Source organism: Triturus cristatus, chromosome 11 (assembly GCF_964204655.1).
Source record: "Triturus cristatus chromosome 11, aTriCri1.1, whole genome shotgun sequence".
Classification (NCBI taxonomy): Eukaryota; Metazoa; Chordata; class Amphibia; order Caudata; family Salamandridae; genus Triturus; species Triturus cristatus.
The window spans coordinates 1,173,988,739-1,174,014,038 of record NC_140594.1 but is presented as its reverse complement, the minus strand read 5'-3'; the positions used below and the strand labels follow the sequence as shown (position 1 = coordinate 1,174,014,038).

Genomic DNA, 25,300 nt, shown 5'->3' with positions numbered 1-25,300 from the left:
TACAACTTGCTGAAAAGATTCAAGGTCAAAGGTCAAATGATAGCACTTCAGGTGAAAACTTTGAGGTCAAAGGATGTATAATGTAATTTCTGCTACAAATTAAATTTTGGTGAATCAATGCCTATGGGGTTAGGGTGGGTTTATCTTTCATCCTGATTGACTTTATTCCACATGACAGCTTCCTGTGATGTCAGAGATAAGTAGGGACGGGCATCTACAACGCGCCCTCAGAGAGCGCATCTGCTCCCCAACCACCCTGCTGTTTCCTGGGGTGCTTGCTCAGGAGCAGAGAGATACATTGTATTTTTTCCATGAGGGGTAACCGCTAACAGGAACAGCTCAGACTCATGATGGTACGTACAAGCAGCAGGGGACATGTAGTGCTCACCATGTGTGGAAGGCGCTCCCTATCCATAAGCCGACCGATCTCTTCCCAGGACATGTTCTTGTAATCCGCGAGGTTCTGTTCCATTTCCTGGTGCTCGGGGTTCGCCATGAAGAAGGTGTGTGCAGCTTCCGCGGCCTTGTCTGGTTGGTTCAACTAGAAAACAAGAAGACAACGGGTTAGAGGTAAAGAGGCGGGCACAGTGGCGGGCTAGAGCATCAGTGAATGGTGCATCACAGCTACACAACGGCTCACAAATCAAAGAACTGGGAACATAAAATGAGACAAAGACCACCAGACCCAAGCAGACTCCATGCTTCTCCTCAACCACTCCGCCCTAAAAGGGACAATTCACCAAACTTTAAAATGTACTTCTATTATTAAAGAAGATTTCTGAATTGTGGGGCCTTTGGGAAATCTAGGCATCTCATCCTCTTACTCCCCTTCACCGGTCTGAAAAGACACCTACAGAAACCTTTAGTTTGGAGTACATTAATGTGTGTTTACGCAGGAATCTACAATGCAAAATGTGCAAGAAGTCCCCTAAACGTGTAACTATGGGTGGCAAGCAGAAAAAAAAAGGAAAATTCTTCCGCTTAAAAATAGATTGAACGGCATCAAAAATTTAGGTATACAACTAAAAGTGTGCATTGTACTCTCTGGATCAGGCCTACACATGCTTACCCCATACATCGAGATCTACACCTGAGCTACCATTAGTTTCTCTGCACTAGTGCCTTCCCGCCGGCATCCTGGCTTTTCTCAATGAATGTGCTCTATGTATCTGTATGACTGCACTCTGGAGATCTTTACACATACCCATTACATTCCCATAACAAATGTGTTCTAACACCCCCTCCCGCTTCCTAGTGCTATATTGTGACCTCTGGCCCTTGTGATTTGTACAGTGCACTATCTTATCTCCTAGTGTGTGGTCTTGCAACATTTGTAATACTCTGGGGCTGACGTTTCCAAATGGGTTGAAGTTCTCAATCACAGACGGGTCTCATTTGAGACGCGGAAGCGCTTTCTGACGGGTAATTAAAACGTATCCCTCATCCCTCTAGTGAATGTATTCCCCATCCCTGCATTGCACCAAGTGGCGTGTGCAGAGAGGCCTGGACTCAAGTGCCTTGTGCAGAAAGGCCTAGACTCAAGTGACGTGTGCAGAGAGGCCTGGACTCAAGTGACTTGTGCAGAGAGGCCTGGACACAAGTCACGTGTGCAGAGAGGCCTGGACACAAGTGACGTGTGCAGAGAGGCCTGGACTCAAGTGACGTGTGCAGAGAGGCCTGGACTCCAGTGACGTGTGCAGAGAGGCCTGGACGCTAGTGACGTGTGCAGAGAGGCCTGGACTCAAGTGACGTGTGCAGAGAGGCCTGGACTCCAGTGACGTGTGCAGAGAGGCCTGGACTCCAGTGACGTGTGCAGAGAGGCCTGGACTCAAGTGACGTGTGCAGAGAGGCCTGGACTCCAGTGACGTGTGCAGAGAGGCCTGGACTCAAGTGACGTGTGCAAGTGACGTGTGCAGCGTGAACTGGAGTCAAGTGAAGTGTGCGGAGAGGCCTGGACTCAAGTGACGTGTGCAGAGAGGCCTGGAGTCAAGTGACTTGTGCAGAGAGGCCTGGACTCAAGTGACTTGTGCAGAGAGGCCTGGACTCAAGTGACTTGTGCAGAGAGGCCTGGACTCAAGTGACTTGTGCAGAGAGGCCTGGACTCAAGTGACTTGTGCAGAGAGGCCTGGACTCAAGTGACTTGTGCAGAGAGGCCTGGACTCAAGTGACTTGTGCAGAAAGGCCTAGACTCAAGTGACGTGTGCAGAGAGGCCTGGACTCAAGTGACTTGTGCAGAGAGGCCTAGACTCAAGTGACTTGTGCAGAGAGGCCTGGACTCAAGTGACTTGTGCAGAGCAGCCTAGACTCAAGTGACTTGTGCAGAGAGGCCTGGACTCAAGTGACTTGTGCAGAGAGGCCTAGACTCAAGTGACTTGTGCAGAGAGGCCTGGACTCAAGTGACTTGTGCAGCGAGGCCTGGACTCAAGTGACTTGTGCAGAGCGGCCTAGACTCAAGTGACTTGTGCAGAGCGGCCTAGACTCAAGTGACTTGTGCAGAGAGGCCTGGACTCAAGTGACTTGTGCAGCGAGGCCTGGACTCAAGTGACTTGTGCAGAGAGGCCTAGACTCAAGTGACTTGTGCAGAGCGGCCTAGACTCAAGTGGCGTGTGCAGAGAGGCCTGGACTCAAGTGCCTTGTGCAGAAAGGCCTAGACTCAAGTGACATGTGCAGAGAGGCCTGGACTCAAGTGACTTGTGCAGAGAGGCCTGGACACAAGTGACGTGTGCAGAGAGGCTTGGACACAAGTGACGTGTGCAGAGAGGCCTAGACTCAAGTGACTTGTGCAGAGAGGCCTAGACTCAAGTGACGTGTGCAGAGAGGCCTGGACTCAAGTGACGTGTGCAGAGAGGCCTGGACTCCAGTGACGTGTGCAGAGAGGCCTGGACGCTAGTGACGTGTGCAGAGAGGCCTGGACTCCAGTGACGTGTGCAGAGAGGCCTGGACTCAAGTGACGTGTGCAAGTGACGTGTGCAGAGTGAACTGGAGTCAAGTGACGTGTGCGGAGAGGCCTGGACTCAAGTGACGTGTGCAGAGTGAACTGGAGTCAAGTGACGTGTGCGGCGAGGCCTGGACTCAAGTGACTTGTGCAGCGAGGCCTGGACTCAAGTGACTTGTGCAGAGCGGCCTGGACTCAAGTGACTTGTGCAGAGAGGCCTAGACTCAAGTGACTTTTGCAGAGAGGCCTGGACTCAAGTGACTTGTACAGCGAGGCCTGGAGTCAAGTGACTTGTGCAGAGAGGCCTGGACTCAAGTGACTTGTGCAGAGAGGCCTGGACTCAAGTGACGTGTGCGGAGAGGCCTGGACTCAAGTGACGTGTGCAGAGTGAACTGGAGTCAAGTGACGTGTGCGGAGAGGCCTGGACTCAAGTGACGTGTGCAGAGAGGCCTGGAGTCAAGTGACTTGTGCAGCGAGGCCTAGACTCAAGTGACTTGTGCAGCGAGGCCTGGACTCAAGTGACTTGTGCAGAGCGGCCTGGACTCAAGTGACTTGTGCAGAGAGGCCTAGACTCAAGTGACTTTTGCAGAGAGGCCTGGACTCAAGTGACTTGTGCAGCGAGGCCTGGAGTCAAGTGACTTGTGCAGCGAGGCCTGGAGTCAAGTGACGTGTTCAGAGTAGCCTAGACTCAAGTGACTTGTGCAGAGAGGCCTGGACTCAAGTGACTTGTGCAGCGAGGCCTGGACTCAAGTGACTTGTGCAGAGCAGCCTAGACTCAAGTGACTTGTGCAGAGAGACCTAGACTCAAGTGACTTGTGCAGAGAGGCCTGGACTCAAGTGACTTGTGCAGAGAGGCCTACACTCAAGTGACGTGTGCAGATACTCAAGCGATGTGTGCAGAGAGGCCTGCACCCGGTGATGCATTTGCAAGATTTTTTTTTTTTGTTTGTTTGTATTCTTATATAGCACGAACTCGACCCGAAGGTATCAGAGCGCTTTACATAGCACCAGTTACATTACACCAGGACACATTCATTTTTGTTAGGAATGGGGAGATTACGTGATTTGCCAAGAATCACGAACCCGGTTCCTCAGCTCCAAAGTCGGGAGCTCTGGAGTTAGGGGTGGGGCGAGGGCAGGAGTGGTGACTGGAGAGGGAGTCAACACCCACTTTGTGTGGTGTCTTCACCTATATTCCCAAAGTTTCTCCAGTCTCTTGTGCTCGCATTCATTTACCCCCTAGAGTTCACAGGAGTGTGCAAGTGAATAGAACTGTCACGGGAGTGTCTCTTGGCGCCTCAGTGATGCATTTGTACATTTGTAATGTGTCAATGTGCCCTCCTGAAGGCTGCGCTGGAATTATCAATTCATCTCGACTGCTACCACTTCCTTAAACAGTACAAGATGTATCAACCGTCAAAAGATGAAAGCCCGGGTAGGCCCCTTGAAAACTCTAACTGCAGACGTGAAATATAGACACAGATCTCTGCAGCAGGCGCGCAACCAGCCACGCTAGCGTTCGGTGGCTGGTACTATCACCAGCCCTCACCTCTCCGCTCCTCATTGCGTTTCAATAACAGTCGTAGATTCCCCAACCTGCCCTTCTGGCGTCAGCCCGTGGCTCACATTATTTCCAAGCCTGGAGGGCACACTAGTACCAGTGTTCATGCGCAGACAGGTATCAGCCAATGAGGGCCCATGAAAGAGGTCTCCGAGATCAGGAGCAGGGGCGCCCTCCTTCTATTGGTACCAACGTTGTGCTGAGCGCTGTACCATTCGCAGGGCCTCTGGGCGCTTCACTAATATGGCGCTCTGGTCTCAAACACGACACAAACTGATGGTTTGAATGTGAGAGCGGCCATAACCTTCTGTTTTTTCCGCCCGAGGCTCGCGTCTGTGACATGCCCGGACTACTCCCGGAACGCCCTGATACGCACCCGCGGTGCCAGGCAGCGTTCTTCAGACCTAGGTGCTGCCAGGCGCTGCAGATGGTACATTGGCCCCCGGCTACAGGTTAAGAGGTTGGCAGACACACACCAGGCTCAAAGAGTCCAGCCAAACAACGCACAAGACTGCTCGGTGTAATGCATGGATATGCAGGATTAGGGTTTAGAGTAATGCAGAAATGCGCGTGGCACGGTGGGGCATTTGGGGTCAGGGGAGGGCACAAACCATGGAGGCTACTGCCCTCTGGGGGGGCCTGGATAGTTCTCTGCGGGGGGGGGGGGGGGGGGGGGGGGCTGAGCTCCCACCCTTCGAAGGACAGGGTACCTGGCCAGTGGCGTATAAGGAGAGAGAGAGAGCCCCCTGATACACTACTGTCCCTAGAAGAACAATAGGGCTGGGGTAGGGTCAGGCTTGAAAGTTTCTCCATATGGCAGACATGGTATTTGTGTCAGTGTTGTCCACGAGCACCGGATGTGCTCACCGCGCACACACACACCTCACGGCCAAACCACAGCCCATGGTCGCTGGTTTTGAGGTTTTGTGAGGAAATACTGTAAAGGTTGGTGTAAAACAGTGGTAAAGCTCTGACCAGGAAGGTCGCTGGGGTCCTACGAGAAGCAGGCGAGGGACCCCCAGGGCACATCACTGGAAGAGTGGTGCGCTTCCAAGCCTGTGACATCATCAAGCATGCGAAGGGAAGGGAGGGGTCAAAGGGCGCATCCTGCCATCTTCTAGTGTTCCGAACATGGACGAACAGCAGCTCTGCACATCCCCAATGCTGTGGGGGTGGGTCTCTCCCAGGACTTCAGTTCACGAGTGACCTAATGACGTTATATACTTTATAAACAAGCATTTGCAATGCAATAGGTCTCGCATTATTAAAGTTTGAGCTATTGGCATTGCTAAATAATGCAACACCAATAGCTCAAATTTTAATAATGCGAGACCTATTGCATGTACTGAAAATATTAAAGGTTGATATCACGGATTCTCACTGGTGCTTTAGGAGGCCAGGTATGCAGTGTCTAATAAGTGAGATGTAAGTCTCTTTGGCATAGGTTTGGGCTCCCGTCACCATCGCTCCCACAGGATCTGCCATTGGTCGCCGTATGCAGTAGTTAGGCTGAACTTTGATCTAAGGTTCTGTGATCTGCAGTTCACATCCTTAGGGAAGCCAATCCTAGTCAAAGAGCTGTCCTCAGCTGGACAGGTGGAGCTGGGGAGTGAGTGTGCTGGCTACCACTCCTGTGCGAATAGGACTCTCTGCAGTACATAGGTTGTTTGGGACGGTGCCTATCCCCGGAAGATCACTACACACGTTATTACTTATATCTCTCTCCACAGTATATAGGTTATCAGGATTGGCGCATCCCCCTCCCTAGACAACCACACAGGAGTGGGTAGAATAAAAATCACAAGGTACAGAGTGGAACCAACCGCCCGCATAGGCCTCATCATTTTGTCAAAGTGTAAAATATTTGTTTCACGTGGTCACACATCCCAAGAAAGTTTCCAAAACGTTCTAATGTGGCCGTTTGGGGCGCAGATGTCCATCTCTCCCACCCTAAGGGATGGCAAGTTTAGATCTGCAGAGTGCTGAACTTGAAATTTGAGGAAATCTGTGGTTGTCACGTGTGACACCTTCAGCCAATGCTATTGTGTTGGCCACAGGCCTTGTGCATTTTTGGAAACATACGGCCTGACCTAGTACAGGAAAAGTGAGATTAAAAGTCAGGATGTAATATGTTCCTGGCTAAAAGTCCAGGACAGGCTTAAAGTGTCACCTTTGTTACAGATGCAAGTGTCAGCCAGCGGTGTATCGAGGATGCCAGGGCACTCCATGACAACTTCAACTCCCCTGCCCACCCCTCGTCCTCTGATTGTGTAATCAACGTTATGAAACTTTTACATGTGGTCGCGCTTACCTGTTATTTTGAGAGGGCGACGTACTCCGCCTTGTATAAGATTGCCGTGCTCGTCTAATTAAGGCTTGGAGCGCATTATCACTCCATAAAGCCTTTGTTTGCAGTTTGAACGTTCGGAGACTAGCATTGAGCGGGGGCGGAAAATGAAACCAGTGGTGCACGCGCACCACAGAGGAGCGGGGGCGAGGGAGCGCGGCAGCGAGGTGAACGCGCGCTGCTGTGCATGCTAGACACGGACGGGAATGGACGGAGCAAAGGCGGGACATGCGCCCACCTTTGCCCATTTGCGTGTCTTTAAAAAAAAAAAAATGCAAAACCCAATGGCTGCCGGCAAAAGCAAGACCACACGCACGAGCGTGTGGTCAGCTTTCAAAACCCCGTTTTTCACCTACTAAATACAGTGCTGTGCACTGCAACGCTAGGCGCAAGACCTAAAATGGTGCAACCAGGACGCTCTTATGATGTGTACTCAATGCCCCTGGAATTATGTGGCAGAGTAGGACCAAATTATGTGGCAGGTTTGACTAAGGGAAGGTAAGTAAGTAATAATAACTTTATTCGATTGTAGTCTTTACAATCATAAAAGCAGAGTGCATAAACATACATTCATAATTAAATTTCATAAATAATTTAAACAGAGCTAACCAGTTCCTTTGTAAGACAGGCACAATATATAAACGTCATGAACAAAAGCATCAGGCAGGATAGACAGGTTAAGAATATAAATAATTGTACAGAATTAAAAATCATTAAGGGGTACCACAATAATAACAGCATAATTATCCCTCCATGCTTTTCCTAAAAGTAATAGCTAATTTCAGAAAGCTGCATACATATAAAGTGCAGTCACAATTCAAGAGTTGAAGAAAATAAAGTGCAGGTTTAATCTGTGTAAATTTTAGTTTCTTTAGGCAAGGCTTTAAATATAACCTCCGAGGTACTGAGTAATAAGGACAAATAAATAAAAAGTGCGCCAAATCTTGCGGAGACTTTCCGTCGCAGCCGCAAGCAGGCAGCACTTGGCCACGATGGGTCCCTCTTGGTACTGCCAGTAGGAGGTGAAACAGGTCAAAACGGAACCTTGTCAACAAAAAGCGATCATAGCCAGACATAGGCCATGATAAATACGGTTCCAAGTGTGAACATGTTTTAAGTAAAGCATGTTTCCTGACACTGTCTTTCAAAAACTCACCCTCCTCCCGGGCAAAGTACCTAGTTGTTATAAATGCTTTTTTCACAAATGTAACATCAGTTTTGGTTATAGTAGTTGGGGTGAAAAACAGATCCGGCCGTCCCAATTCAGTGAGGCGGTCTTTTATATATTTCAGCCATGGGACCTTGAGCCTGCCATCCCAAGTTAGGGCTTCTTTTAATATGTCGTGGGTAAGAGGTATAGCATCATTTAGCCAAGAGTTCATCCAACAAAGTATGGGGTTTGCTGCTAATCTATCGCTAAGAAAGGGCACACCTAACTCCTCGTGAACCAAAAAGTTTCCAGTTCCCCTTGGCAGCCTCAAGATTTTCTTTAAAAAATTATTTTCTGTAACCTCTAGGTCTCGCGTCTGGCTGTAGCCACAGAGCTCGCTACCGTAGCAACAAACGGCAACGCTCTTTGCTTGATATAATTTAAGCAAAGCAGCCACAGGGCTGTTGCCCATTTTTTTCGCAAATCCAAGTATGGCTGCATTAGCGCGAGTCACTTCGCCCTTCTTTTTAAGGACTGCAGGGCCCCAAGATAATTGATCATCAAGGAGGACCCCGAGGTATGAGAAAGTTTTTGATGTTGGAATTTTTTCCCCATTTATAATGAAGGAGTTTGGTTTTCTAAGGGAAGGAAAATTGTGCGATATAATGTGGCACATATAGTATTACTTTATAATTTTGTCATTATGTCACATGTTAAGAATTTCGGGGCAAATGTTTCAACCCCTTAGTACTAGTTTAATATGCAAATGCAGTCATACGCAACAGAAAGACGAGCAGTCATCCTCTGCACAGGGCCGTCCACTGTGCGGCAACACAGGTGGCCGCAGATTTAGTAACTTTTGATCTGCTTGACCTAGAAACAAAATGTTTCTTTTGTAGAAATTTGCAGATTATCCAGCAGATGACGGATCAAGTGATAAATGTGGCAAATACATAATTGTGCAAAAAATGCTGCAGCCGCAGGATTGTAGAATTCCAGGAGCCATGTGTAAACTGTATACACATGTCTTGGGCACAAGACAAACATTTTGCAGGAAATCCCCCCTCAATGTTTGCAGAAGTCTGCACAAACACGCAAGAAGCGAGGGAGTGCTGTCCCCAAGGGGTTAATATTAGGCCCAGGTGGCATTTAAATTACTCCAGCGTAATTTCCAAATGGTGCGTTTACGCTTGTTATGTGAAATTCATGAAATTACACCGTTACGCCACTTTACATAATTACACTCCATTCATGGTAAAAAATAACTGTAAATGCAGGGACAGAACAGGGGCAGCTGTTCAGTGTGCTTTTGATTAAATGAGATTTCGAGCTAATCAATCAATCAGGTAATTGAAAGCGTGCTACTCACCCGTGAGGGTCTCAAGGCGCTGGGGGAGGGTAAAGAAGAATGTAGGGCACAAAATGCTGAATTTGTATTTTGTATCATCACGCGAAATTATTGCCTAATTCTGTCGGAATTTCGCGTGGTTACGCTAAATCATATTGCGTGAATTTTGCACATTCCTTGTTAATTTCACTCACTCGAGGAAACCAGCAAATCTTCTTTTAAGGTGGGGCCATGAAGTGGGACACCGATTGCAAACGTGAGTAGGTGCGTCACAGCCCCCAGCCCCCCCCCAGTTTACATCCTCACTCCGCAGCGCTTTGATGGAAGCCCCCGGCGAATCCCCCCAGAGGCCCAGCCTCTGCAGAGCAGTGGGGAATTACTGCAGACGATTCCAAAGCCGACAAACCGAGCTTTGTGCAACAACAACAGCGACGGGATTAGTGATTCAAAGGCCATACCGCAGCTCGCGGCCCAGGGCGGGGCGGGGCCAGCTCCAGGGCCATTTTCACCCGCCCACGGGCACCTTCGTGCCGTGAGACGCTCTGATGTAATCACTTCTGCTCAGGTTTCATCATTTAACGGCCATCCTGAAGCTGTCCTCAATCTACATATTCCGCTCACAGTTGCATCCTGGGAAACATTGCTCCTTGCGATTCTCCATGCCACTGGAGTCAAGCTATCCTGGCTGAAGACGGCTGAAATGCCAGAAACCGGTCCTAGGAAGCTTGTTTCCAGTCCAGGGAGGACCTGGCTTGGCAGTTCGGGCTGGACTGTTCCCATTAGGCACAGGGTCAAGACTGATTTGCATATGGCTGGGTTCAAACTGGAACGGCATGGTGAGCAAAGAAATTATGGATTTAAGCCCAGATCTCTGTACTGGGGTGAATGTATGACATTGTTCTGCATTCTGTCCATCAATTGTTGTTTTTACCCTTGCGATTCTGTGGCAACATTTATCGCCAAATTTTACAGATTTACCTGACATTCCACACCATCCACCTGCTGCTGCATAATGTGCAGATTTCAGCAAAAAAAGTTCAAAAGGATCAAACGTTACTGGAAAGGAAGCACATGCGATGCCGCACAGTAGCAGAATCCTTCCAGAGGTTCACGCGAGGCCTCACAGTGGCAGAATCCTTCCAGAGGTTCACGCGAGGCCTCACAGTGGCAGAATCCTTCCAGAGGTTCACGCGAGGCCTCACAGTGGCAGAATCCTTCCAGAGGTTCACGCGAGGCCTCACAGTGGCAGAATCCTTCCAGAGGTTCACGCGAGGCCTCACAGTGGCAGAATCCTTCCAAAGGTTCACGCGAGGCCGCACAGTGGCGGAATCCTTCCAGAGGTTCACGCGAGGCCTCACAGTGGCGAAATTCTTCCAGAGGTTCAGGCCTCACAGTGGCGGAATCCTTCCAGAGGTACACGCGAGGCCGCACAGTGGCGGAATCCTTCCAGAGGTTCAGGCCTCACAGTGGCGGAATCCTTCCAGAGGTTCACGCGATGCCGCACAGTGGCTCCTTCCAGAGGTTCACGCGAGGTCGCACAGTGGCAGAATCCTTCCAGAGGTTCACGCGAGGCCGCACAGTGGCGGAATCCTTCCAGAGGTTCACGCGAGGCCTCACAGTGGCGGAATTCTTCCAGAGGTTCAGGCCTCACAGTGGCGGAATCCTTCCAGAGGTACACGCGAGGCCGCACAGTGGCGGAATCCTTCCAGAGGTTCAGGCCTCACAGTGGCGGAATCCTTCCAGAGGTTCACGCGATGCCGCACAGTGGCTCCTTCCAGAGGTTCACGCGAGGTCGCACAGTGGCAGAATCCTTCCAGTGGTTCACGCGATTACACACAGTGGCGGAATCCTTCCAGAGGTTCACGCAAGGCCTCACAGTGGCGGAATCCTTCCAGAGGTTCACGCGAGGCCTCACAGTGGCGGAATCCTTCCAGTGGTTCACGCGAGGCCTCACAGTGGCGGAATCCTTCCAGTGGTTCACGTGATTACGCACAGTGGCGGAATCCTTCCAGAGGTTCAGGCCTCACAGTGGCGGAATCCTACCAGAGGTTCACGCGATGCCGCACAGTGGCTCCTTCCAGAGGTTCACGCGAGGCCGCACAGTGGCAGAATCCTTCCAGAGGTTCACGCGAGGCCTCACAGTGGCGGAATCCTTCCAGAGGTTAACTGCCCACCTTTCAGTGGCTGACTGTCGAGTTCGATTTAAACAGGTAGCCACGAGGGAAACCTTCACCCAGACCGCTTTAATGTATGTGACAGTCACAACCTAAATAAAAAATACTGGCAAAGTGTCTGCCACGTTAGGACGCCACATTTTGCTCTTCTTGCAAGATGTTGAAGCCCTATTTGCCGCATAATTTGGACCTTTATTGCCTCATCAGTCCAGTGGCCCTATCAGGAGGTGCCAAAAGTGGCCAAACTCTGACCTCCAAGCCTGAGGTCAACACTTGTCAAATGTTCGGCCAGGCACTTATTGGGGGGCACTAGCGGGGGGGGGGCATTTTGCACCTGCGAGTGCCCACTGGTGGCCCCTGGGCATCCAGGAGGCTGCATATTAACAGCCCACCTGGGCCTGGAAATATACCTGCTCCTGACCCAGAGGGGTGCCCTTCCCAGGGCAGCAGCTGTTCCACAACCACAGAGCAGACACCTGCACAGCGCCTGGGGTGAGGGCAGACACAGAGTCAAGAGGCGCTATAAAAGAGCTGCTCTTTGAACAGTTCAGGTGGCCACGTGCGTTAACGAGGGGGCGGTGAAGCTGGCATCACTTCTCCACCCTGTGGCCACCCAGGCAGCTAGACACATGGATCGGGAAAGGGCTGAACAACACCCCGAGCCGGGCATCCAGTGAGACCATGACGGGGTCTATTTTAAGGGGTTTACGGAGTGCGCCACACACGGGTATGTTACTGAAGTATGGCGCAATTACAGATTATATTTATAACTGTGGGAGGAACACCAACACCCCTGTGCGCAGTGACGCACTGTAAAGGGGGGGGGGGGGCATATTTACCGGAGTTGTGGCGCAGCGCAGCAGGTCATCTTGCTGCGCTGCCCTACGTCACAGGGACAGAGCAGGAATGCGCCGCATTTATGAAAATCGCGTATCATAAAGGAGATGATCCCATTTAGGACATAGGGGGCTGGGATCAATACATGCTCCATCTCAAAGGGTACCCCCTGCACCATCCATCTTACGTCATCTAACCTAGAAACACGATGCCATTGTCTCTCTGGCCGTCACTTGAATGACACCGGAGGATTTAAACAACTTGCAGATTCAGTGCACGTCACCAGTGTCTGTCGGTTGTGAGGGTTTAACACTCAATTAGAAGTGAAAGTGCAGGACTGTATGAAAGGGGGACGTTCTTCGTGGGCACAGAAAATGATTACTTCCGGGTGGGAGGGCAAGGACGTGCAATTACGAACTGTTCTAAGAGTGGAGCAACACCAGAGCGATGAATGGAGGCGATCAGCAGGAATTGTGGGTAATTCCTCTGCCCTCGATCCATCACCACCTTGTTTTTAGCTCGTCTGTTTTACAGGTGCAGATTAGTATTGGGACCGCCACAAACACACGACCCCATGCCTGGTTATACCTTGCTGGGCCTCTGAGAGGATCAAGGAGATTCTTATGCAGGGCACCCCGGGCCCCACGCGAGGGCATAGCCACATGTGACGCTCAAGGGCAACTCACGTAGAGGGCACACAAGTGATGAGGGCAAGCGCCTGGTTTCAGCTGCGCTCCTGGTTCCATATCACAGTACGGGCTCAGGGGACGCAACAGGTATCTGCCCCCGCTTCTTGCGTCTCGGGGGTACCTGAGTATAGAAGCGGCTGCAGGTGCTTGTCCGGCCCCTTCTATATTATGGAGTGTGCTGGCGCACGTTTTGTGCCGGTTCTATGACACGGGGCATTCCCTCACTTGCATGCAGTCATAGTCCCATTTTGGGACATACGTTGCGTCTATGCGGTCCTGTATTACAGACACGGGCGCAGAGGGAAAGAGGCCCTCGGGATGTGCACGGACTGCACCACATAGAGGTGGGTGTGCAGTTCACATCCAAAGGCACCCCGTGAAGGCGGAAAAGGGGACGCAGGAAACCCCGCGGCATTCCTCTGAAGGGCAAGCGCAGTCACTCACTGCATCCGCCTGTGGGGGGACCTCTGCCACCCTTGCATAGGCAGGAGGCTGCGGCCTGTGCAGTGAAAGGTGCAAAAACGACTTCAAACAGATTCTCTGCCATTCGTCACTGTGCTGCCCCCAGGGCGGGCACATGTTCGTGGCTGCACTGGGTCGGGTTATGCCCTCAGCATAGGAGCACTCTACAAAACCTGAGAATCAAATCACGTAACATGGCACACTGCACCCGATGCACAGAGCTAAGAGTGCGTCGTGCTGCAGAGTGCGGTAGGACACTATGCACAATACGGCCCAGGGTTTCATTTGGGCCCAGACCAATGCACTGTTTTTAGATCATCTCTTCTTCTGAGCGATCAGGTGAGAGGGAAAGCCTGGAGACTGACGAAATAACAAAACCGCTGTAACTTGGACTGAGGTCTGAGTAAATCTACAGAACAGGACAAATGCACTGCACAGCAGATACCCAGCCCCAGGTCACGAGAGCAGCTCCATCCAGGCCTGGCTTTCCAACCAACAGCCCCAGCACACAGAATAAATGCACTGCTCAGCAGATACCCAGCCCATGTCACAAGAGGAGATTCATCCAGGCCTGGCTTTCCAACCAACAGCCCCGGCGCACACATAATAAATGCATTGCAAAGCAGATACCCAGCCCCAGGTCACGAGAGGAGATCCATCCAGGCCTGGCTTTCCAACCAACAGCCCCGGGGCACACAGAACAAGTGCACTGCACAGCAGATACCCAGCCCCAGGTCACGAGAGGAGATCCATCCAGGCCTGGCTTTCCAACCAACAGCCCCAGCACACACAGAAGACATGCACTGCACAGCAGATACCCAGCCCCAGGTCACAAGAGGAGATTCATCCAGGCCTGGCTTTCCAACCAACAGCCCCAGCACACACAACAAATGCACTGCACAGCAGATACCCAGCCCCAGGTCACAAGAGCAGCTCCATCCAGGCCTGGCTTTCCAACCAACAGCCCCAGCACACACAGCAAATGCACTGCACAGCAGATACCCAGCCCCATGTCACGAGAGCAGCTCCATCCAGGCCTGGCTTTCCAACCAACAGCCCCAGCACACACAGAACAAATGCACTGCACAGCAGATACCCAGCCCCAGGTCACGAGAGCAGCTCCATCCAGGCCTGGCTTTCCAACCAACAGCCCCAGCACACACAACAAATGCACTACACAGCAGATACCCAGCCCCAGGTCACAAGAGGAGATTCATCCAGGCCTGGCTTTCCAACCAACAGCCCCGGCACACACAGAACAAGTGCACTGCACAGCAGATACCCAGCCCCATGTCACGAGAGCAGCTCCATCCAGGCCTGGCTTTCTAACCAACAGCCCCGGCGCACACAGAACACATGCACTGCACAGCAGCTACCCAGCCCCATGTCACAAGAGGAGATTCATCCAGGCCTGGCTTTCCAACCAACAGCCCCAGCACACAGGGCTGTGGAGCTGAAACCATCTTCAACTAAGTAAGGACCTGGAATTACCAGCCTGCAAAATGTAGCTGGCGATAAAGCTAGACTGGCCTTCTGGGCGGGCTGGTTGGAAGAAGCTGGAAGTCTGCAATCACGCGCACACTTGGTATTAAAACTCTACTGGGAACAGTTCATCCGGCGCTCTCTTACACCCAGAGGCAGAGCTTTAAATGGGCCGGTGCTGTCCAGTATGGAGTACCAGCACTTTTTTATTTTGAGGAGGAGAGTACTGGCACTTCTCAAGAGAAATGCTGTTCTTTTACTTGGAAAGTGCCCGCACTTCTCGGAAACAAGCAGGCACTCTGCCACAGAGTGCCTGCACTTCTATGCTTCCATTTCAAGCACTGCAGACAGGCGAAAATGTGCGAGACCCCCATTGGTTGCCACGCGAGCAGCAAATCAAGTTCAAGTTAGGCTGCATCACCACAAAGGCCTTGCGCTACAACACCCCGACCTACCTTGCCAGCCACCTACCACTGTCCAGCAGAGTAAGACTCCCTAGTCGCAAGGCATCCCCGACTTTAGAAACACCTACATTCAAGTCTGCGTTAGCATGGAAGCAAGAGTTCTCTGGAGCGACAGTCAGTTTTTGGAACTCATTACGTATTGACCTACGGCACAGCCACGACAGCCTATTGGTCCACAGAGAACAACGCCCTCACCCCACCTTCAGCGCCACCCTCACGCATTTTCCTACTAGCATATGTCAAGAGAGCCCACAACGTAATTTTCAGCAGTTAATGTTTTTAACCACACCTTACTCCACCCCGCAGTCTTTTCACCCCTCCCACCTCTAGTCTTTTGGGTTCTTCGACTTACTCATGGAACTGTTTAATCCTCTGTAAAGTTCCTTAATACCTGCCAAACGACAAGGCGCTATATGCTACCAAGACCTCATAAGTCACACTTCCTATCATCTGCGGCCTAAACGAGGTGTTAGCGCCTTGCCCTGGGTGATCTACACAAGGGGTGCCCAGCGTCGGTCCAGGTGGGTGGGAGCCATACTATGGCGCATAATTATGAGAGGCTTGGATCACGTTCGCACCACACAAAGTGGTACATTCGTGACGCAAACCTCTAAGTCAGATTTATAAAGCAACGCTAAGCCACTTTGTGTAGCTTTGAATGGCTTCACAAATCTGGAGTACAGCAACGCAGCGCAAATCGCTGCGTTGTATTACTCTGCACAAGCGAAGCATTCTTTTAATGTTGCGGTGGGTGTTCCACCGCAAATCCCATCATTTTCTAAGCATTCCCAGATTTACTTGGTAAACTTTGAAATGCCCCAAAAAGATACGCCTCCCCAGGTGAGGTGTAACGAGGAGAAATATCTCTATTTCTCCTCGTTTTGTCCTTTTTCTGTGTGCTGCATTCAGGAAACCGCCTCTCAGGATTGTTTTTGTGCAGGGTGGTGCCCCTTCATGCGCAAAAACAATCCTGCCCGCAACACAGGCCTCTTGCACCATGGTGCCAGGGTGCCTGTGTTGGTACTAGCTACTCAAAAGGGCACCAACGCAGGGAGAAAGGAAAGGACTGTGCTGTAGTGCTTAAATACAGGGCTTCCCTGCTCTTTCCCAGTGACGCAGCACAGCAAGGTGACTTGCTGCGCTGCCCTACGCCCCTATTTTCATAAATATGTCCAGTGCTAAATTTGTAAAAATCATAAGTGGCAGGGCCACAGCCGCTTCTACCACACATTGCCCCTGCCAGGGCTGCCAATGACACTGCCCGCACAACTGCTAACCATCACACTGCGACAAGTGTGACAATACAGACTGTTCGAGGCCCCCAAAGACGCGAGAATGGCTTGGGAGGCAGGTATTAGTTGATTTTAATGCATATTAAATGAACTCTTGTTCTGTTCATATCTACATTACACAAACAGCGCCACCATGTGGCTGCTGTCATGAGTGCCGGTGCTGACAAATAAGTGCCGGTGCCGAGCACCGGAAACCACCGGCTCAAATTAACCACTGAATATGCCTCTAAGTTTTCAGGATATTCACAGGAAGCACTTATACATGCAATTAAACTACATTTATCCATGTTCAATAACCAGGGTACCCACCGAAAATACATTTGCATAAACGAATCTATGTGAAATGATTCACAGAGTATATATCTGCCCTGATAGCGTGGCACGGGCACTGAACACCTCACCCCCTGGAACACTTGATGTTGGATTATCTGATTATGCGCTTCGGCGCCCCACAACGGGCAATAAGAGATATATAAATACTACAATACCACCCTCGCATATAGAGCCCTGGCTTCCCTTCACCGGGGCCGCAGGAGCGCGGCGCGCAGGCACTTCTCCTTAATTGTTCCCAGATCTGATTTCCGCAGGAGCTCCTCGGGGGAGGGATTTCACACTTTTAAATTGTTGCATGATGTCTGGGCTCATACGGCCTCTCTCGTTTCCAAATGGCATTCATTTGTAAATAAATAGTTATTGCATTAGGTCGTCGGTGTTTCGCAAGCGCAGCTCCCTCCGAGCCTGACGTAAACACTGGAAATCTACCAGCCAGATCATTTTTAATGCCCGTTGGGCCAACCTGGCCTTTCATCCCTCAAAGGCGGAGAAAATAAGAACAGGCGAGCAGTTTAGGGTCAGTTTGTCGGGCTGCGAATGGAGAATCTTGTTATATTAATCAAGTTAACACTTCCGTGGGAATTTTAAAGTAGGGGAATTTAAAAATGTTGTATTGATTGTTTTGGATCCTAAATGGGTCCCGTAGTTAGGGGCCGCTTTAGGGTTTTTGTTGCTCATGGAAGGAAAGTTAGGTTACACAGCAACATCGGGATCTGCCCATCACAAATATATGACGATACAACGCATGCAATTACAACGCATACTTTTACAACGCAGTCTTTACATCGCAACTACCATTACATTTCATGATTTTACAACACGCCATTACAACGCATTTTTAAAAACTAACAGTACAACGCCTTCCATTACAACGCATACCATTACAACGCATAATACTTTTAGGGAAACAGTAGGGTAAGTGTTGGATATTGTAGAGGTAAAAATTACTATTCCCAATCCAGTGAGTGCAACAGTAGGGAAAGTGTTAAATAGTGTAGGAGTAAAAAAGACTAGTCCCATGTACCCCAAAACCCATACCTACCCTAATACTAAAAAAATCTCCATTACTTACATTATATTGCGTTGTAATGGCATGCATTGTAATGGTATGCGTTGTAATGGCATGAGTTGCAGTGACATGCGTTGTAATGGCATGCGATGTAAAGGCAGTCGCTTTGTAACAGTTGCGTTGTAAAGGTGGGTCGTTGTAATGACTGCGTTGTAATGGATGTTTCCCACCCATCACATCCAGGTCATAGGTCAAAGGTTACAATCCCAGGAAATGGCAACATAGTTTATCATTCTTCTAATTTTGATAAAAAGAAACAAATACAGATCAATCTCCAAAGTACCCTCCTGAGAAAAGTTATTGAGAAAGCCACCTTCACCAAAGCTCAGAAATCTTGGACAAAACGACATTCAGACTAGCAAACCGGATTCAACAGAGGGAGAGGGACTGAATCAGCCCTAATCCCGATTTGGGAACACCGTCAACAAAGGTGGTGTAGCTGCATTACCTCCCATGTAACTTTCCGCAGGTGTGACACAGTACACTGCCTCGAAAAACTCCTTTAAACCCGGCTTTTCTGATTTCTACTAACCACCTTTCCCTCTCGTAACTTGGTCTGCGCGCCAGTGCTGAGATACACCTTCGGGGAAGATGCGCTGCACTATATTAAATATATGTAACGAAACCTAACCATGATACGATACATCACAGACTGAGCGATGTCAGTAGAGTTAGCAGCATCTCACTAAGGTTCATCTTGGCTTAACCACAGGCCACGCCTGATGAACACAGCCTCGCTCTCGTCACATCCTTACTGCTTAAAATAGAGTCTACAAGGATCTGTCATCTCACCTCTACTTTACAACATACACAGGAAACCTCTGCTAAAACTTATCAAGGGGCTTGGACTCAAGCGCTACAACTACGGAGAAGATACACAGATCCGTTCTCAAACTGGAAAACCCTGAGGACAGAGAATCTTTAAAAACCAACACATGCCTCGCAGCCGTGGACCAATGGATGACATGGAATCACCTCAAGGTAGATGCCTCCAAAACTTAAGTACGGACCTGGGGTGAATGGGAAAGTTATGAGCCGCACCTTTCTGGCTAAATGATCTGGGAAGTTTGCCAGAAAAAGCTACAGAAGTGTCTTAAACTCTACACTTTGCATGAATACTCAAGAGCGGAGGTTGTTTTAATCAACTTTCTACACAATGAAAACACTTAGACACATCCTCCCACAGCTTGGATTCCTCCAAAGCAACAAGCAAGAACATCACTCGTCCTCTCCAACCTCAATGATGCTAACGGGCTACACCGCAACATTCTGTCCACAACTCGAACTGTCTGCCAAGAATCCAAAACTCATCAGCAACACTCCTTCTAAATGTAAATATTTGAACCTTCCCCTCTACCATCCTGAGGGCTCAACAGTGGCTCCCGAGTGCAAGAAGCCTCCTTGGAGCAAGCTACTGTGCAGCAAACACAGAGAAATAAAGGGCAGGGGACCACAATTCATTCAAACAAAATCAGCACATACTCCCAGCTGACAAATGTACATTGCGGCTCGGCACTACGCGTAATAATCCTGGATTACAGGGGAAAAAAGGTTGGTGGAACCACTTTCTTGGTTCAAGATGAAAAACTAAAGAATTCCCCACGTGCAACGATTGGAGCCACTGAAAATCACTTCCCGTTCAGAAGAAGAGTTAAGAGCTGGTTATTTCCAATGAAGTAGTGTCCATATGTCCTCCCTTTCTTCCTGCGGACAGACACTCTTAGGGACCTGCTAAGATCAGGGAAGTGCCGGATCAGCAGAATCCGTCACAACCACTCCTTGTTAGTACCAGAAGCAAATCACCCAAGAAACATACTGTAAATCTGCCTCAAACACACATCTAATGGAATGATCCATCCAAATCCCAGAGATGGTCCACTCCCCAAAATGTAACAGACAAACTGAAAGGACCAGCTGTCTGGACATGGCGCATGACTCGGTACCTCCTATCAAAAACTCAAGTACGAAGTCAGGAGAATCGAAATAATCTGTGATAGCTATGTAACCTAAAAATAGACCGTCTACTCTATACCAACACCAACCACAGGCAAAGGAACAACCAACGGCGCAACGACATATATCTCATGCTCAGAGGTGACAACCACCAACCTTTCTTTTCTGCACTTTCTACATACGCAGACCGCCCTCAAAAACCAACCCCCATAGTACTAAAACCTGCGTGTATGGAAATTGACCTCGATTGATAGCTTGAGAGTTTTCTCTCTCCTTCCTTTCATTATGCTCCACCCTCTACAAGTCTTTAATGCCTCTGAGTGTCGCCTCCTCCGGGACATTCCTGTCTGCCTCACTCTCAGCAAACTAAGCAGCCCCCTGCTTACAACCCACAAAGTATCTTTCTATGTAACCATTCCTTGCTTCTAATACAGTCTCTTCTGGCCCTGCTACTCGTCCCACTTTTGCAATCACAAACTCTCCAAGTGTCAAAGCTCTCCTTGCATCTAACACCACCTCATCTTCCTTTAACCTACTTATGCCATTTTATCACTTACATAAACACACGCTAATATCCACTCCTACTAACTTAATGTACCACAAGAAACTCGAGGAAAGGCTTCATACAGTTCCCTAAGAGCACAAGTTCAAAGCAATAACCAACAATGTACAAAAAAAGTAATACCTACTCGGCTAACCAGTAACCTTGGGTTACGGAGCAGTGTGCTGCCTGCCATAAAGCACTTCGATGCCTCATCAGTGGTAGTAAGCGCTACATAAATACAAGTGCAATACAATGATCTCTGTACACTGAGCGCCAAGAATCTGAGTGTCAGTGTGCACCTAACAAACATTTAACACAACACTGATAGAGGTGATAATAATGCCTAAAATTGTATTTTATCCCTCCCGCACACGCTTTCTCTGATGTTCCCTGACTGAATAAAGGCACACCAGGGCCGAGAGGTGGTACATCTTTCCTGGCCCTCTTGATGCCAAGGGAACCCGCAAACAGGGCTTGGACAAGAAGAGCAAACATCTCAACAAGAAAGTCGCTTGAGTCAACTTGCTGGAAGTTACACCTCACACAACATTCATTTTTCCCCTCTGTGTACAACTCAGGCAAAAATAGTCTAAAAATGCAGCCTGCGCGCGGATTCTGTGATGCTTGGAGATGCTTCTGAATTCCAGCAAATGTTTTCATTAGAAATAACAGTGTCTGGTGGCACGCGTGGGCGCCGGGTACAGAGAGCGGCCTCATGCAGGCCGGGAGGCCCCGCCCAATGAGGTGAAGAGAGTCGACCAATCAAGAGGCAGAATCTCCCGCACATGCGCAGTGCACGTATTGATGATCCGTCCGCGGCGGCCATTTTGACAAGCCAGGCCTCTGATTGGCTTCTTCAGAGCCTCGGGTTGGGGTGTTAAAAGGGCCTACTGTACTGTTTTTTAAATGTAAATGGATCAAGGAGGGAGCTGGTTGTACAAGAGTCCTTTCATAGCGCCTGCTGCCGAAGAAGGCGACCCTTGATGGGCCGCGGAACATTCGCCTTTGAAAATGAGAAGCCAAACATTACACAAATATTCCAAAGTCAATCAAAAGGAAAAACAACTACGGATTCTCCTGGCCACACTTGTGGTGGGACAAGTCCATAAAAAACAACTTTAATTAGACACACGAAGTGCCATGCCAGGGTCTCAGGTTTGGAGCGCGCCACCTGTCATTACTGCAGATCAGGAAATAAGGGGAAAATATATATTAAGGTCACATCATTGTGTTAACAGAGTCACGCACTTGACATGTATTACCTGACGGGGCAAGCAATTTTTAAAGATTATTAATAATACAGGCACAAGTTCCCGAATACAGGCCCAAGACTTGTAACCCTTTTACATCGGTCACTTCTGCAACCACACTAGGAAATCAGGACGTCTCACTAGGCTTGTAAGTGACTTCTTGGTTAACAAACATCCCTCCTTGCCGGCCAACGGCGCATAGTGTTCAAGAAGCAGAAAAAGGGCAATATTTGGAGAATTTCGATGTCGCATTTGCACTGACGTGCCGTGCAAAATGGCATTTGCACCAAATGACCAGGACAAAAATTGTATTTTCAGAATACAAATGTTCTTTCAAGAATGGCAAAACATTGTCCAGTACCAGGGCAAATCTGCCAAGCACTAGGGAGTTTTCTCTATTGTGGGCCCCTTCGAAGAGAGAAACAGGAATATAAATCTAAGGGCCGAGGCGGGTGAAAATAGTGATCGCAAAAATACGACTATTAATAATATGGACTAAAAAACACACAGCAGCCGTACAACAAAACACCCCAAAAAAATCCCTATAGGTGACCAATCGCATTGGCAAGCGGTTGCTCACAAGTAACATAACTTACAACTGGCTTGACCAATAAATGACTCAGAATTGTTTACATACAGATATTTTTGTAGGGAGATAACATTTTATTTCGGTACTTTCGCAGTTGGGATCAATGCAGTAGATATTTTTGTGGTCAAAGTTTCACATGGAACTCTTACCACCACCACCGCATCTGTCTACTTACGGCAGCAAGATAGCTCAGTGAGTTAAGCACTAGCTGCTGACATCTGCTGTGGCCTGCAAGCCTAACTCAGCCTTTCTATGGGTAGGCAGGTTCAGGGGTTACTGGACAGCGAACCGGGTAAGGTGTAGAGTAGAGGCGCTGTGGGATGAGTGTGCTGGGCTACGGAAGGTTACATGGGGAGCAATGGAATAGTGATTTCAGGGCAATGAGACGGTGAACTCTGGATATTCAAGCGTGTGCTGGGTCTACGAAAGGAAGACCAGGGACTATGGGGGTCAGCCAGGGGCAGCGTGGTGCTAGTTCGGAGTCACTGGCTGGAGATGTGGGGGTGAATGAAGGTGAATTGGTTGCTGTGGAATGGTTAGTAGGGGCTACTGGATGGGGAGTTTGGGGGCCATGTGATGGTAAGCTGCCATTGTAGGGTGGTGAGTTGGGCCTGTGTGATGTTGAGTAGGAGGCTATGTGATGGTGGGTACTGGAGCTTTGGGGTGGTGAGTTGGAGACTATTGGATAGTGTGAGAGTCTATGTGATGGCGAATAGTGGGTTTATTTGATGGTGAATAGTGGGTCTATGTGATGGTGAATAGTGGGTTTATGTGATGGTGAATTGTAGGTTTATGTGATGGTGAATTGGGGCATATGTGATGGTGACTAGTAGTGCTATTGGATGGTGAGTTGGGGGCTATGTGATGCTGAGTAGGAGGCTATGTGATGGTGCGTTCCTGAGCTTTGAGGTCGTGAGTTGGAAACTATTGGATAGTGTGAGGGGCTATGTTCATGGTGAATAGTGGGGCTATGTGATGGTGAATAGTGGGTTTATGTGATGGTGAGTTGGGGAATATGTGATGTGAGTTGGGGGCTATGTGATGGCAAGTAGTAGTGCTACTGGATAGTGTGGGGAATATGTGATGGTGAGTTGTAATGCTATTGGTTAGTGTGAGGGGTAATGTGATGGTGAGCAGTGATGCTCTTGAGTAGTTAGTTGGAGGCTATGTGATGGTGAGTAGGAGGCTATATGCTGGTAAGTACTTGAGCTTTGGGGTGGTGAGTTGGAAATGATTGGATGGTTAGTTGGGGGTCTATGTGATGTGAGTAGTAGTACTATTGGAAAGTTAGTTGGAGGCTATGGGATGGTCAATTGGAGGCTATATGATGGTGAGTTGGAGGCTTTGGGATGGTGAGTTGGAGGCTGTGGGATGGTGAGTTGGAGGCTGTGGGATGGTGAGTTTAAGGCGGTGGGATGGTAAGTTGGAGGCTGTGAGCTGGTGAGTTGGAGGGTATAGAATGGTGAGTTCAAGCCTATGGGATGGTGAGTTAGAGGCTGTGGGATGGTGAGTTGGAGGCTATGGGATGGTGAGTTGGAGGCTATGGGATGGTGAGTTGGAGGCTGTAGAATGGTGAGTTTAAGGCTATGGGATGGTGAGTTGGAGGGTATAGAATGGTGAGTTCAAGGCTATGGGATGGTGAGTTGGAGGCTGTGGGATGGTGAGTTAGAGGCTCTGGGATGGTAAGTTGGAGGCTCTGGGATGGTGAGTTGGAGGCTGTGGGATGGTGAGTTAGAGGCTGTGGGATGGTAAGTTGGAGGCTCTGGGATGGTAAGTTGGAGGCTGTGGGATGGTGAGTTGGAGGCTGTGGGATGGTAAGTTGGAGGCGGTGGGATGGTAAGTTGGAGGCTGTGAGCTGGTGAGTTGGAGGGTATAGAATGGTGAGTTCAAGCCTATGGGATGGTGAGTTAGAGGCTGTGGGATGGTGAGTTGGAGGCTATGGGATGGTGAGTTGGAGGCTATGGGATGGTGAGTTGGAGGCTGTAGAATGGTGAGTTTAAGGCTATGGGATGGTGAGTTGGAGGGTATAGAATGGTGAGTTCAAGGCTATGGGATGGTGAGTTGGAGGCTGTGGGATGGTGAGTTAGAGGCTCTGGGATGGTAAGTTGGAGGCTCTGGGATGGTGAGTTGGAGGCTGTGGGATGGTGAGTTAGAGGCTGTGGGATGGTAAGTTGGAGGCTCTGGGATGGTAAGTTGGAGGCTGTGGGATGGTGAGTTGGAGGCTGTGGGATGGTGAGTTGGAGGCGGTGGGATGGTGAGTTGGAGGCTGTGGGATGGTGAGTTGGAGGCGGTGGGATGGTGAGTTAGAGGCTGTGGGATGGTGAGTTGGAGGCTGTGGGATGGTAAGTTGGAGGCTGTGGGATGGTGAGTTAGAGGCTCTGGGATGGTAAGTTGGAGGCTCTGGGATGGTGAGTTGGAGGCTGTGGGATGGTGAGTTGGAGGCTGTGGGATGGTGAGTTTAAGGCGGTGGGATGGTAAGTTGGAGGCTGTGAGCTGGTGAGTTGGAGGGTATAGAATGGTGAGTTCAAGCCTATGGGATGGTGAGTTAGAGGCTGTGGGATGGTGAGTTGGAGGCTATGGGATGGTGAGTTGGAGGCTATGGGATGGTGAGTTGGAGGCTGTAGAATGGTGAGTTTAAGGCTATGGGATGGTGAGTTGGAGGGTATAGAATGGTGAGTTCAAGGCTATGGGATGGTGAGTTGGAGGCTGTGGGATGGTGAGTTAGAGGCTCTGGGATGGTAAGTTGGAGGCTCTGGGATGGTGAGTTGGAGGCTGTGGGATGGTGAGTTAGAGGCTGTGGGATGGTAAGTTGGAGGCTCTG

At 49.7% G+C, this 25,300-nt stretch overlaps 1 protein-coding gene across 1 annotated transcript in view; it reads right to left on the bottom strand.

The window, feature by feature from the left end:
* P3H2 (prolyl 3-hydroxylase 2) overlaps positions 1–25,300 on the bottom strand; it is a 388,184-nt gene that overhangs the window by 215,171 nt on the left and 147,713 nt on the right. The window contains exon 2 of the mRNA XM_085635884.1: positions 389–541. Within this exon, the coding sequence (XP_085492010.1) occupies positions 389–541 (153 nt within the window). The remainder of the gene's footprint in view (positions 1–388; positions 542–25,300) is intronic.